The 15,288-nt window shown below is 42.1% G+C and overlaps 2 protein-coding genes across 18 annotated transcripts in view; one reads left to right on the top strand and one right to left on the bottom strand.

Annotated features, from left to right (window-relative positions):
• Positions 1–15,288, bottom strand: part of LOC139465697 (dipeptidyl peptidase 4-like) — a 547,041-nt gene that overhangs the window by 29,852 nt on the left and 501,901 nt on the right. For all 17 annotated transcript variants that reach the window (XM_071247495.1, XM_071247484.1, XM_071247491.1 and 14 more), the window contains one exon: positions 11,907–12,002. In XM_071247495.1, coding sequence (XP_071103596.1) covers positions 11,907–12,002 — 96 coding nt within the window. The remainder of the gene's footprint in view (positions 1–11,906; positions 12,003–15,288) is intronic.
• LOC139465974 (uncharacterized) lies at positions 1,258–7,456 on the top strand. The gene is made up of 5 exons (XM_071247994.1): positions 1,258–1,384; positions 1,625–1,870; positions 2,301–2,452; positions 3,620–3,901; positions 3,991–7,456. The coding sequence occupies exons 1-5, from the start codon at positions 1,258–1,260 to the stop codon at positions 4,990–4,992; spliced, it is 1,809 nt and encodes a 602-aa protein (XP_071104095.1). The 3' UTR covers positions 4,993–7,456.

Below are 15,288 nucleotides of genomic sequence, written 5' to 3' on the forward strand. Positions count from 1 at the left end.
TGATCTGACTATACTCCAATAGTTTCCTGGTCAGATGTATGTAGGAAGATGATCTGACTTTACACCAATAGTTTCCTGGTCAGATGTATGTAGGAAGATGATCTGACTATACTCCAATAGTTTCCTGGTCAGATGTATGTAGGAAGATGATCTGACTATACACCAATAGTTTCCTGGTCAGATGTATGCAGGAAGATGATCTGACTTTACACCAATAGTTTCCTGGTCAGATGTATGTAGGAAGATGATCTGACTATACACCAATAGTTTCCTGGTCAGATGTATGTAGGAAGATGATCTGACTATACACCAATAGTTTCCTGGTCAGATGTATGTAGGAACATGATCTGACTTTACACCAGTAGTTTCCTGGTCAGATGTATGCAGGAAGATGATCTGACTTTACACCAATAGTTTCCTGGTCAGATGTATGTAGAAAGATGATCTGACTTTACACCAATAGTTTCCTGGTCAGATGTATGTAGAAAGATGATCTGACTTTACACCAATAGTGTCCTGGTCAGATGTATGTAGGAAGATGATCTGACTTTACACCAATAGTTTCCTGGTCAGATGTATGTAGGAAGATGATCTGACTATTCACCAATAGTTTCGTGGTCAGATGTACGTAGGAAGATGATCTGACTATACACCAATAGTTTCCTGGTCAGGTGTATGTAGGAAGATGATCTGACTATACACCAATGGTTTCCTGGTCAGATGTATGCAGGCAGATGATCTGACTTTACACCAGTAGTTTCCTGCTCAGCAATATGCAGGAAGATGCACCCCACTGTTGCCCTCACTGGAATGGGGATGCTGCTCCAGATATACGCCAGACACAATAACACAGGTTGATGGCCGCTGGCTGCAACAGTTTCATTGATAATTACATTTAGTACTAGCGACTAAATGTTTTTATTGCAGGTATATCATCTTATGTTTACAATTTTACTTACTTCCTGCTACGTCATAGCACGCGCGTGTCTTCGGAAGTTACGTAACCATCTCGTGGTGACGTAATCACTGTTTTATTTTTTCATTACGTAACCGTCTCTACTCTTCACTTTCGCACAGCTGTCAATCCGTGGAACATCGCATTGTCGCTCTCCGCTTTCTCCGCTTTCTACGTTTTATCTCATCCTTCAATACTACATTCGCTGACGTTTAGTCATACCTTTCTCGCAACCGCCGATAGACCTATCTTATAGCTTCGCTGACGTTTAGTCATACTCCTATCAAAACCGCTGATAGATCATGCCCGCGAAAGGAAGAGCCGCCATCAACCATCGCTTGGTCAGGGGGGCCAAACAGGCACGAGTTGTCACCCCACCCCCAAGAGAGGTGAACGGGATCACCATCGAGCCAAGCGCTACAGCGGACGGTGAGTTACAATATTCCATAAATAATCGTGTGTCAATACCATCTGGTATTTTGGCTTCCACTGCGCCCGTGCCCAAACAAACTGATCACGTTTTGCATAATAATCAAACCGCATCAGTAGCGCAGCAGCTGCAACAAATCTGGGCGCTCTTGGGGCAATCGGGGGCCAATAACATGGGCCAACAACGTAGCACCGACAGTGCTGACATTCCCGCGCTTTCTCTCGATGCGTGCGGTCCAGGTGGGGTTAACCCGCCTTTTCAGATCGAGGCTCACAGTGACGTGTCACTACCGAACACGTCAGCCAATGAAAATCGTCCGTCGGGGGAATCCCTCGTCTTCAACTCAGAGTTTATCGATGCACACGTCAAACAACAAACCAGGGAAAAGGTATGGCGAGGTGAGTATGTGGACATCGGGACACTTCTACCCAACGACGCGGGCACCGAGGACAGCGAAGCGCTAACTATGGTCACAGATACTGCAGGTAAGGTACTATTTAAACCTGTCAAAGCGCCAACGAGGAAAATAACACTGGGAAGCTGGACATCCGCTTTCCATATTTACATGAACATATACCTTGCCAAACATTTCAGCCTACGGATAGTGCAAAGCCTATTATCGTACATGGAAACAATCCGTTCAGCGGCACTTAGATGTGGACCGGATGCCTGGTGTCTATACGACCAGCAATTCCGACATAGGATGGCTAGAGACCCTCTACGACAATGGGACAAACTTGACGGTGAGCTATGGCTAAAATACATGATCCCGCAGTCGGGGCGTCAACAGGTAGGTGGTACATTCGGTCAGCTGACTGCTTCAAGTGTTTCAGACCCTGTACTTAACCTATGCTACGCATTCAACAAACCTCATGGGTGTAAAAAGTACAGCTGCGCGTACTCCCACATATGCAGTAAGTGCGGCGAAACAGCTCACGGGGCGTCGACCTGCTTTCGAGGACAGGGGGTCACACGACCCCCCCTCTCAATCAATAGCTCAAGCTCACGCTTTAATGGCTCAAGCCCACGCTTTAATGGCCCAAGGCAGTCAACCAGAGGAACTAGAGGTAAGGTCTTTGGCTCCTACTCCCGTCAAACTAGATAAGTTAACACCATGGTTGTGTCGTTATTCTCAGTTAAACGCAGAGGATGCGCAATATTTGCTCGATGGTTTTACATTTGGTTTCCAACTCGAGTTCCAAGGTACACGCCATAGTCGGCTAGCAGGTAACTTACAATCCGCAACCCATAAACATAGGAGGGACATAGTTAGACAAAAGCTTAAAAAAGAACTGGATCTTAACAGAATGGCAGGACCGTTTAGCACTATCCCCTTTGTTAACTTGCAAGTATCCCCTGTAGGTCTAATCCCAAAGAAACAGGCAGAATCACAACAATGCCAAGGTGAGAAAGTCGATGATTTCCGTCTAATTCATCATCTGTCTTATCCAAAAGGAGGGTCAATTAATGACCACATAGATCCGCAAGCATGTTCAGTCTCTTATGCCAAGTTCGACGAAGCTGTACAGATGGTGCAACACTTGGGAAAGGGAGCACTGCTTGCAAAGTTCGACATCAAGTCAGCATTCAGAATTATACCAGTGCACCCGGATGATTTCGAACTGCTGGGTATCCAATTCGAAGGTAAATTTTACTTTGATAAATGCTTACCATTTGGATGCTCGATATCATGTGCTATTTTTGAGACCTTCAGCTCATTTCTCCAATGGTGCATAAGTCAGCGTATCCCAGCAATACCGATTATGCATTACCTTGATGACTTTCTGACGGGGGGACAGCAGGGCACAACACAATGCCAATCCTATTTGCAGTCTGCATTAGAAATGCTAACTCATCTTGGTATTCCCATCGCCCAGGATAAAACAGTAGGTCCAGTGTCTCAACTTACATTTCTGGGCCTCGAAATAGACACGCTAGCTATGCAGGTGAGAATACCGGAAGGTAAGATCAGTGAAATCACAGCCCAAATTCAGCACATACTCGCCACATCAAACTCTAAGGCAACAAAGAAAGAATTACAGTCACTCATTGGTAAGCTCAATTTTGTGTGTAGGGCCATCCCAATGGGTAGAGCATTCTGTCGAAGACTCATCGACCTCCTCTGCCAAGGTAAGCAACCTTTCCATCATATTCGAATCACAGAATGGGTAAAACAGGATCTTCAAATGCGGCTTACATTTCTCACGAACTTTAATGGTGTATCAGTATTTCAGGACAAGCTGTGGGTGGACAACTCTCACCTTCAGCTTTACACAGATGCAGCAGGGAGCATAGGTTTTGGGGCCTACCTTCAGGGCAGATGGTTCTGCGGTAGATGGCCTGACCATTGGGTTAAGGATGGGACAACACTTGACATGACCTTTCTGGAGCTGTTTCCCATCGTCTGCGCCATTCAACTATGGGGAACACAGCTGATGAACAAGAAAATACTGTTCTACTGTGACAACCAGGCAGTGGTGGCAATCATCAACAAGCAATCAACCAAAGCCCCTCGGGTGATGAATCTTCTCCGCCGCCTCATCCTCCTTTGTCTTAACTATAACATTTTGTTTAAGTCAAAATACATTGCAACTAATTCCAATGTTATAGCCGATGCACTCTCGAGGTTTCAGTTCAATCGTTTCCGGGCAGTAGCACCGGAAGCAGAGCCTGCGCCAACGCCGGTTCCAGACAACATATGGCACATCTGAAGCAAGAAGTTGACAGGCTACTACTACAGTCACTGTCTGAAAATACCTGGTCGACTTACAGGACAGGCATCAACGCGCTGAAGCAGTTCAGATCGGTGCATCAGCTTCCAGAAACGTGGCCAGTCCCCCTAGATCAGGTCGTAAACTTTATTGCTCATTTGTCAGTCACCAACCATTCTCCCAACACAGTAAAAACATATATCGCTGGTATATCCGCCAACCATAAATTTAAAGGTATGGAAGACTGTACCAATCATTTCCTGGTTACTAAACTAATAACAGGTATGTACAAGTCAAGAGGGCGCCAGGACACAAGGAAACCTATTACTCTGGATCTGTTGAAGGTGGTCATCAACAATCTCACACAGGTTTGTTCTTCGTCATACGAGGTATGCCTTTTCAGAGCTGTCTATTGTATAGCCTTCTTTGGTTTCTTTAGAGTAAGTGAACTAGTTCAAACTAAGATGTCACAGCCAGGCTGCTCCATCAATAACGTAAGTATATCAGGCGAACCGGAGAAAGCTACGATCCACCTTCCACACTCCAAAGGTGACCAACATGGGTACGGCAATTCAGTGGGTATAGAGCCGACACCAGGTAAATCACCCTGCCCAGTGGCTGCCCTTAAGGCATACTTAAAGGTACGCCCATCTGGCCCCGCCCAAGCATTTATCCACTTTGACCATTCACCGCTAACCAGGTATCAGTTCCAAGCGGTCCTAAAAAAGGCCTTGGCCCTCAGCTCAATAGGTACTGAAAGTTATTCTTCCCACTCTTTCCGAATCGGGGCAGCAACAACGGCAGCTATCAATGGGGTACCACCACATCTCATCCAGCAATATGGCAGGTGGAAGTCTGAATGCTATCAGTCGTATATACGTCTTCCTGTGACATAATTATTCATGTTAGTTAACAAGAACTAAAGGCAAATAACTAATAACTGCCAAATGCTACTATAGTACATTTGTTCCAGTCTGGATGGTGGGCTCAAGCTTTATGACAAGGGCGAGGCAACAGCTGTCCCCACAGCGCCCGGAGCTTGTGCCCCACAAAAAGATTTTGTGGTTGGCAAGGGGCGGACTGCGGTGGAACGACCTGGACAGGGTGATCGACGCTCAGGTGGAGGCAACGCGGCGCAGTCCTTCAGCTGTCGTTATACACTTGGGATCCAATGACTTGGGCTCCACGAAGACCAGCCAGCTCCTCATAGATATGGAGACGTCAATCATGCGGATCCAGGCACACCTACCAAACACCCATGTCTGTTTTTCCGGTATCCTACAACGAAGGTATTGGCATTCCGCACGCGACCCACGTAAGGTGGAAAAGAGTAGATCTAAGCTCAATAGGCGGTTAGCCAATCGTCTCCGCGACCTTCCTAAGTTCTCTTTTATCCCCCATCCTAGAATAGTGGCCACTGACCGGTCCTGGTTCCAGTGGGAGGGAATCCACCTTAGTTGTAAAGGGATAGTAGCTTTCGTAAAGGATATCGATCATGCCTTGGTCCAAATTTTCAAGTAAGTAAATATAAAGGTAAGACATCTTTCTTATGAGGCAATCATGGCGGGCACGCGTATCATCATCCGCGGCCGTGGGGTGTGGGGTAGCACTTTGGTGCTAAGTGGCGTGGTTCTTCTGGGCTACCTCCTATATCATCATAATTTATATTGATATATATACTAATTAGGGTTTCCGGTTACCTGCTTTCCAGCGGGAACCCAGACTGGGTTACCTTCTTACCAGTTGGAACCCAGTCTTTCCCGGGTTTTCACTCGGGAATCTAGTAACAATTATATTTGGCAACGCAAGTTGCCACATAGCTGGGCCTGGCGGCGTTCGCTCCCATTTAGACCCGCAGCGTTGGTCGGGTTGCGTCGTTTCCGTCATTTGGGCCGTAGCATTAAGTATATATTAACAATTAAATTTGGCCTGGCGGCGTTCGCTCCCATTTAGACCCGCAGCTGTGGTCGGGTTGCGTCGTTTCCGTCATTTGGGCCGTAGCATTAAGTATTTATTAACAATTAAATTTGGCCTGGCGGCGTTCGCTCCCATTTAGACCCGCAGCTGTGGTCGGGTTGTGACATTTCCGCCATTTGGGCCTTACCATTAATTATATATTAACAAATATGTTTGGCGACTCAAGTCGCCACATAAATACTATTTATTCCATTGCTAAATTGGGGTAGCCCTTTAGAACCTCCACACCCTCGGCCATTAAATCCACTGTTGCGTCTTTGTCATTCTTTCAACATAGCCCACCTTCCTCAGGGAGGTGGGCCATCGCTGTAATATCCTGCAATAATTACATTTAGTACTAGCGACTAAATGTTTTTATTGCAGGTATATCATCTTATGTTTACAATTTTACTTACTTCCTGCTACGTCATAGCACGCGCGTGTCTTCGGAAGTTACGTAACCATCTCGTGGTGACGTAATCACTGTTTTATTTTTTCATTACGTAACCGTCTCTACTCTTCACTTTCGCACAGCTGTCAATCCGTGGAACATCGCATTGTCGCTCTCCGCTTTCCCACCCGCCCGCCCTGTTTGCCTCCATCTATCTCATTTCCATTGTACATCAATTTTATTGTCTATGACAGGTACCAGGCACAACAAATTGTACATATCTAATTATATATCTCTCTAATATTGTACATATCTTGACAATGTGAATAAAACAAGTCGTGGAGTGGCGTGGTTCTTCTGGGCTACCTCCTATATCATCATAATTTATATTGATATATATACTAATTAGGGTTTCCGGTTACCTGCTTTCCAGCGGGAACCCAGACTGGGTTACCTTCTTACCAGTTGGAACCCAGTCTTTCCCGGGTTTTCACTCGGGAATCTAGTAACAATTATATTTGGCAACGCAAGTTGCCACATAGCTGGGCCTGGCGGCGTTCGCTCCCATTTAGACCCGCAGCGTTGGTCGGGTTGCGTCGTTTCCGTCATTTGGGCCGTAGCATTAAGTATATATTAACAATTAAATTTGGCCTGGCGGCGTTCGCTCCCATTTAGACCCGCAGCTGTGGTCGGGTTGCGTCGTTTCCGTCATTTGGGCCGTAGCATTAAGTATTTATTAACAATTAAATTTGGCCTGGCGGCGTTCGCTCCCATTTAGACCCGCAGCTGTGGTCGGGTTGTGACATTTCCGCCATTTGGGCCTTACCATTAATTATATATTAACAAATATGTTTGGCGACTCAAGTCGCCACATAAATACTATTTATTCCATTGCTAAATTGGGGTAGCCCTTTAGAACCTCCACACCCTCGGCCATTAAATCCACTGTTGCGTCTTTGTCATTCTTTCAACATAGCCCACCTTCCTCAGGGAGGTGGGCCATCGCTGTAATATCCTGCAATAATCAATGTGTCAAAACGAACCCTGCATTGTGAACAGCTTCCACTCCTGGTGGGAATCTATCAATGAATCCTTTCACATGTATGTCTCAAGGTACTGCCAGACAAATGCAGTATGTTTAAAGTAAAAGGGCAGGCATTTGATTGATGATTGACAAAAATGACTTCTTTGCTGAGGAAGGCAAAATAAAAAATGGTGCACACCTTCCAAGGATGCATGTTTGACATCAAAAGACCCTAACAAAAAATATGGAAATTCAACTTAAGATGGAAATGCCTGAATGGGAGACTCAGTATCTTTATTTCTTAGTGATGACAAGTTAGGTTATTTTACATATTATTCATTTTCATCTGAAGCATGTTAAGAAACAACACACAGAAAAGGGTACAAAATCTTAGCTAAAGTCAACCTATTGATCTAAAGGTGTCATTCCATTGGAGCAACATGACAACACATTGCTACCAGCAGGTAAATGTCTACCTTTTTTTGCAAATACCTGGTGTCATCACTGATTATCAGTGATGGGTATTTAGTTTTAACAGCTATTTAACAGCTATTTTGCCCTTAAAGTATCCCCAAGTATTATCACTGGATAATCAAGACTGGTTATTCTCTGGCATTGACATTTGTATTCAACTGACCAGTAACCTAAGAAACTTGCTAATATTCACAAGTGAAATTTTGGAAAAGACTACGCTCCATATTTCAACTCTTCTTGGTAATATCTATTCAATAATACCTATAGTGACCCTGGAAATATGAATCAACTTTGAAGACTAACATATTACTATCTACATCCCCCTAAACAATGGTACTCTGGCTATGCCAAAGTTGCTGGTACAAAATGAGAACTGTTAAATACTTATGGTGCCAGATAGGTTTTCATGCGACAATAATTTAACTGTATAACAGATTGTATCAAAATTGTACCCATTTTGTACAATAGACCCAGTTTGGGTTAACAAACAAATAAAGTGGCCAAAACCATTTCCATAATCATAAGAAATCCCTATAACTGTAGAGTGAGTGAGTGAGTGAGTTGGGTTTAACGCCGCTTTCAACATTATTCCAGTTATATCACGGCATGTCAGCTTAATGTGGGAGAAAAGCCAGAAGTGATGCAGGTCTCAGACGTTTACCACTTCGGTGAAACCCACGAGCACGGGTATGGTGTTGACAAACCTAGAAACATAAACGGGGCAAACCGGGATTCGAACCCACAATCATAGGTTTCTGGCATGTCCAGGGGACGCAACTCTGCACAGCGAATCACGGCGCCTTAGACGACTGGGCCACCCGTGCCCTCTAAAACTGTAGAGTCAATTGTACGATTCCTACTATATCATATGCATGTGTCAATGAAACAGTATCAAATAGTGATGATAACATGTACCGTATTCGACGTAATAAGCGCCCAGGGCGCTCTCAAAATTGGAAATAGGGGGCTTTTATTAGAATATTATTTTGGTGAAAAAAAACCCAGAGATAAATATCGTGGTTTATGCCTGACAGCCTGAAATGTTTATGTACGACAGATATATTTTTCCAGAATTTAATTGCCCATGATTAAGGGTGCATATGACACACGAGTGTGTATTATACACGAAAAAATAAGTCTTGTGTACATTGATCAATCGAAAGAGTAGCCAATTGGGATTGTTCACTAGATATTATATTAGCAAATATCGCCATGGGCGCTTGTTAGAGCGGGGCGCTTATTACGTCGGAAACGGTATTTGCCAAAAGGTGAGCATATGCTGCAGACCTGCCCCACAGTCAATTGTTCACCTTAACAAAACATGTGAACATGGATACAAATCAAAACAGGGAACTGCATCCAACACCCGTTTTGTTACTGATGCATCTTACTGACCTGAAACTCCTTTAGCCTCAAATTGATATATACAAAAAAATAGTTCTGTTTTATTCCTCTTACTTTTATTCCTTTCTTAATGCATTTATCAAACTTTTAACAGCAAATGTCAAATACCGACAAATTGCTGTCTGAACTGTTCAAGATACAGTACTTAACCATCCACTGGTTATGCCTCAACTTAATACTGAGATATCAGAGCACATTTAGGCTGTCGGCAGTATGTCATTAAACATTATGTCAAAATTGAAACAGTAAATGTGATGGTTCACAAAAGAGTCTTAAAGAACATAAGACATGAAAGCTATCACATTCTTGGAACAACTGTCTCTAGGGCTGGGATGGGTAACTCGGGTACTCGGGTCTCCTGGGGACTGAGTAGGACCCGGGTACTCACAGGACTACCCGGACCCGTGGTTAGTCACTTGATATATTGTTTCATGACAAAAATCACTATAATTATAACTACATGGTTACACGACAAGTTTAAGTCTCTACTGTTCGCATTTCTTCATGACTATGAACACATTCCTTCTGACTTCATATGTTTGAACAAAGCTAAAACTTCAGTCAACTTCAGTGTATGCATGACCACATTGTTTTATTTGTGTATCTAAAAACATTCGGCCAGGGCTTCTGTCAAACTTTTCCCAATCGGACATTTTATACCTATCTCTTGACACCAACAGCGGGTACCCGGGTAGTAAATTAGGACTTGTCCCAGCCCTAACTGTCTCCAATACAGAAGAATCTCCATTTTCCAAAATGTCTCTGAAATAATTTGGCAGGGACAATAGGTTAACAGCGGGGATGTCCACTGCTCAAAGTCCTGTCAGGGGAGCGACTGGGCAGCTTGGTTAAAAGGCCTGCGTGCATTAATCTTACCATATTGATCGCAAAAAGAGGATATTCTGTATCGGTAATGGCAATGGGAAGGTGGCATAAATGTCACAACATCATGTGCTGAATCTCCATCAGTGGACAGAGGGAGAGAGGGAGAGGACAGTAATCTAATAAATTTTGTGCACTTTGTCTATTTTCATCCCGGAAGCAAGAACTGTGGCACCTGCTATCATATCCTGTCCCCCTCAAACAATTGCCAATGGTGTGACCCTAGTTTAATCAACTGCACATTCTGGGAGATGAAACCAAAATCGGTATTAATAATGTTCCCTGACACTTTGAACATTTGTGCTTTGAGGGCACTCTCTGATGTGACTGGTGATGTACATGGGGACATTTGGGTCGTCTCATCTGTAAGTCAGCACAAGATTAGTTTTATGACATTTGCATGATCCCCAGGGAGTTGAGAAGGTAAAGGAGATGGATGTTACTCTCAGTCAGATTTGCAACTTTATGATTATGCATGTGCCATGTAAACCCTCTGCTAAGCCCCAGATCAATATATGGTCAGAATAGCTTTGGTGTGATGCTCTCGAAATTCCATTTACAACCCTAAACACAAACATAGCGTGGGTGTGTGTATTTATGTGGATGTATTTTTTAAATATATAAATCTGTAAGCAGGAGTGCAGTTCCAATAAAACACATCACTTGAAGAAGTGTGTCTGACCCATTCTTGTTGCTATGACCTAGCTATCAAAGAGGATAGGTGCATTAATGATCAATTAAGCACATAGGTCTCTTTATGTCATCAGAAAAAATGTTTACATGTGAAATTAATCCACACAAAATTTGTCCCCAGTGCAGACACTATGCACAAAATAAAATAAAATGATCAAGGGTTGTAACTATGAAAAATGAATTTACAGCATCAATTTTATAACTTGGTCTTGATAAGCTTGCAAAGTTTCAGTGATATAACCAGAAGTTTTTTTGCATTTACATATTATACTCATGCTACCGGGTACCCATTCACTGCTGACTGAACAGAGGCAAATTTTGACAAAAAGCACCTAACCTGCCTCTGGAGACCTGTAGCACATACTAGATAAACTGTGTTTCAGTGTGGGGCAGGGTCATAGCCCTTGAGACTCCCAGGAGTATAGCTTGTAATATAATTTATTTCTAAGGTCTCAGGAGGGATTCAAACCAGCAATGACCTTTAGATGCAGCAATGGTATTATGTGATATTTGATGCTTACGTACATATATAAATTCTTGTCATTCCTTGCCCAGCGCTGAGACAGCAAATCAATGGCTGACTGCTGAGTAGACCAGCTGGATAGCTTATGTTGTGGACCTTGTTGAGACTTTAGGTGTACGCTATCAGACAACATTAGTGAGTGAGTGAGTTGGGTTTACCGCCGCTTTTAACAGTATTCCAGTTATATCACGGCGTGTCAGCTTAATGTGGGAGGAAAGCCCGAAGTGATGCAGGTCTTAGACGTTTACCACTTCGGTGAAACCCATCAGCACGGGTATGGTGCTGACAAACCTAGAAACATAATCAGGGCAAACCGGGATTCGAACCAACAATCATAGGTTTCTGGCGTGCCCAAGGGACGCAACTCTGCACAGCGAATCGCGGCGCCTTAGACGACTGGGCCACCCGTGCCCCTTCAGACAACATTAAACACCATTAATACATATAGAAGCCTACTACTTACCATCTTGCCAGTGTGCAGCAAAGGTTTTTGGTTTGAAAGACGGGTCAAAGAAGTCGTCTATCGTGAACTTTTCCCCCAGATCCACGTTCTCGTTGCCTGAAAGGTAAACTGCAGTTGTTAGATTCAATGTAGGACATCACTGAAAATATCTTCTCTGCATTTTCTTTCCATCACAATAACAGTTGATATTTTTCAATAGTTAGAGGCATTAATATATTTTTTTCAAGAATTTTCAGGGACAATTTATTTTTTTCAATAACATCTGTACCCTCCCCCTATCCACCACCTTCCCAGAATATCAAATGATCAATCCCTCAGAGAAAATTTTGTTTAGAGCACTTAATGATATGCATATTAATGCATGATGACACAACCGTTCCTCACAATACATAGGTTCAGGCGACAGGGGGGATTACACTGTGCAAACATGTGTCCATTGATTTACAGATAATAGCCCACCATAATTACCCTGGTCAATGGATCCATATGCACTCGACTTTCAACCAAAGTTGCACAAAAAGATTAACAGTCACTTTATCATCTCCCTCCCCCCCAACTTGAGACGGATTCATTTTTCAATTTACTCTCTAAGGTCTGGGAGACAGATAGTCTGTCTTAAAGACCCTGATACAAATATATCAAATACAGCCCATGCAAGTCTATAATGTCTGGCAAGTCTAGATTTCTGCAGAGATTAGATGTTAGACTGAAGAGTTTACCTGAGCTCCAGATAAGCTTTTGGTGTTGTGGGTATTTTACCCATGCATTTTAAAATCATTGGGTATCGGTAATTCTATCTGGGTATTCAAATTTCTGTTACCCACTAGTTTTTTCACATGTGGGTATTAAAGTTAAATATTTAAACACTATTCATCTAGTCCCTGCAAACTGGTGTCGTGTGGATTCGAGAGCTTTACAGGACTCAAAAATACCACGATGCTTCCACAAGAAAGTGTGATGGCAAAAGATCATGATGTAACTGCTGATTTGCTAATCGAATACGCAGGGTTACTTCACAATATTTTGATGATACGCACATGTTTTATTTTTGTAGTGTATCTGTAATGTTCGTTGCATATTTGATACGCTTGGATTTTATTTGAATGCGTCTTTCTGCATTTCTGATGCGTATTTCACGCAGATACGCAGCTTATCTGGAGCTCTGGTTTATCATATCATGTCATCTATACAATGAAGTATTTACATGATGACTGCCCAGTTATAACACCAGCAAACTCACTACAATACACTTTCTGTTCCTGGAGCCGTCAATCTTGTAAACTAATTAACTAATAATAATAACTAAATAATGTTTAACTATGAACTTCTTAATGCCATGCATTTCATTCTGGAATATTTAATATCGGTTTTCTTGCTTAGTGCCTTGCATAATTTTCAAAATGTTACATGATTTTCTTTTCAGAGCCACAATCTTCCTGAACTGATTCACACCGAAATCTTACGACATCCAGTAGAGAAAGCTATTTGTGTGTTCATGGCGCAAATAGAATTACATCAAATCAACGATAACTGACACAAATTGACTGGATATTTCATGATTTGTTTCCTCAGGATTGAATTATTCTCCATTTAAATTATTATTTCATCCTGACATACAAATTGTGAACTGGTTTTTACAAGTAAATAGTGTTGGCTGATGGACCTGAGTATTTCCTACTAAAAGTATTAATTATTCCTGCAACTTAACATCAGGGGAGTGGAACCCTCATCATGATTATGGGTTTGAATCCAAGTTCATCCTGATCATGTTTCCTGGTTTGTCAGAACCATACCTGTTTTTGTGTTTCTTCAGGTGAACCATTGACTTGCCTTTGCATGTGTTTGTGATGGATGCCACCAGAATTATTACATTGACCTTTTTGCAAACACCTGGTATCATCACCATTTGATATAGTCAGAATAATACAATTGAGAATTCTTATGAATATGGAAAGGATTTTATCGCTTGTATTACAAAACACTACAAGCATCTAACACTTTCAGGCGTTCCAACAACACCAAGCTGACATGCGTTGAAATATCTGACGTACTGTTAAAAGTGGCGTTAATGCAAACTCACTCACATATCATAGCATTATCTGTTTATAGGGAAGCCAAAACTACAGCATACTGATTTCACATCAACAATTATTATAAATATTAAATAGGTTGTGGCATAACTCACAAGTACACAAGTATGAGTCAAAAGAGTTCTTATTGATGGGAAACGTTTCTCATGAACACTTAGCATCATCACTATCTGATGGTGATTCAAAAACACTTGATCATGGTATCGTTGGAAAAGTACTGTGCTAAGAAAATTAGCAGAGGTATGTTATGATTATGGAATGAATTTTGTCGTATTTATATATTGCAAAATAAATGCTTGACCTATGACCTAAGTAAAACCATTTTCAGGCATTAGGTTTTTGTGGCATGTTGTAGAGGCATCTCTTTGTATCTATCTACTCCAGAGTGAGTGAGTATGGTTTTACGCCGCTTTCAGCAGCATTCCAGCAATATCACGGCAGGGGACACCAGAAATGTGATTCAAACAATGAATGTGACGGGCGAACGCTTTAACCACAAGGCTACCCCACCACCCCTCTACTCCAGAAGAAACTAGGGGAACATACAAATATAATAATTTAGTTTAAGATTATTACTTCTAGATGACATATATTTCCACTAAACTGACATTTAAAAAGTCACTTTATGATGAAAGTACTTAATTAGGATAATTACCTGAGGAGTGTAAAAATAACTTGTCAAGGGATGATCTGATTGGTTAAGAGATCTAATTTATTGATCATGTCAATTTTCCAGCAAATACAGGTTTCTTCATAAATAAACACAAAATCAATATTTCACATTATCTAATACCGAAATGGAAAGAAGAGCTTAATGACACTGCTCCTGTAATAATAACAATGAGAACACAAGGATTAAAACTTTCCACACAAGTGCTTCCTGCAGCTATCAACTCGAGAAAACTAGGAAAGAAATCTAACAACTTTTAAAAAAAGTGAAATTCTTTTTCAAACTTTGATGCAATAAAAATATCTGTATTCATCATGGTGACAGAGGCCTATTACAGAGGGCATGTGGTCTGTACTTAACTTTTCCTGAGATAGACATTTTTAAAATCAAGATGACTGGGGTCCAAACGACAAAGAGAAGCAGATTAAAGTGCGCACAACTGCACATGCTGGCTTATTAACTAGAGTTCACTACAAGGCATTCAGGAAATCACTCACTGTGTTAACAGTTTTGTACAAAATATAGAATCCAGCCCTTTAAAGATTTAAGCGACATATGGATGAAGCATTAATCAAAGAAATTCAAGTGTTATCTCTTGCCATTGGTCATAGAAGTTGCATCT

Source organism: Haliotis cracherodii, unplaced genomic scaffold (genome assembly GCF_022045235.1).
Source record: "Haliotis cracherodii isolate W230 unplaced genomic scaffold, xgHalCrac1.p SCAF_18, whole genome shotgun sequence".
Classification (NCBI taxonomy): domain Eukaryota; kingdom Metazoa; phylum Mollusca; class Gastropoda; order Lepetellida; family Haliotidae; genus Haliotis; species Haliotis cracherodii.

What these genes read in the sequence shown, in the direction of transcription:
- LOC139465974 (XM_071247994.1), top strand. Translation starts at nt 1,258, where the DNA reads ATGCCCGCGAAAGGAAGAGCCGCCATCAACCATCGCTTGGTCAGGGGG. An exon ending in GCCAAGCGCTACAGCGGACG is followed by an intron (nt 1,385 to 1,624) that starts GTGAGTTACAAT and finishes CGTGCGGTCCAG; the next exon opens with GTGGGGTTAACCCGCCTTTT. An exon ending in AATCAACCAAAGCCCCTCGG is followed by an intron (nt 3,902 to 3,990) that starts GTGATGAATCTT and finishes TAATTCCAATGT; the next exon opens with TATAGCCGATGCACTCTCGA.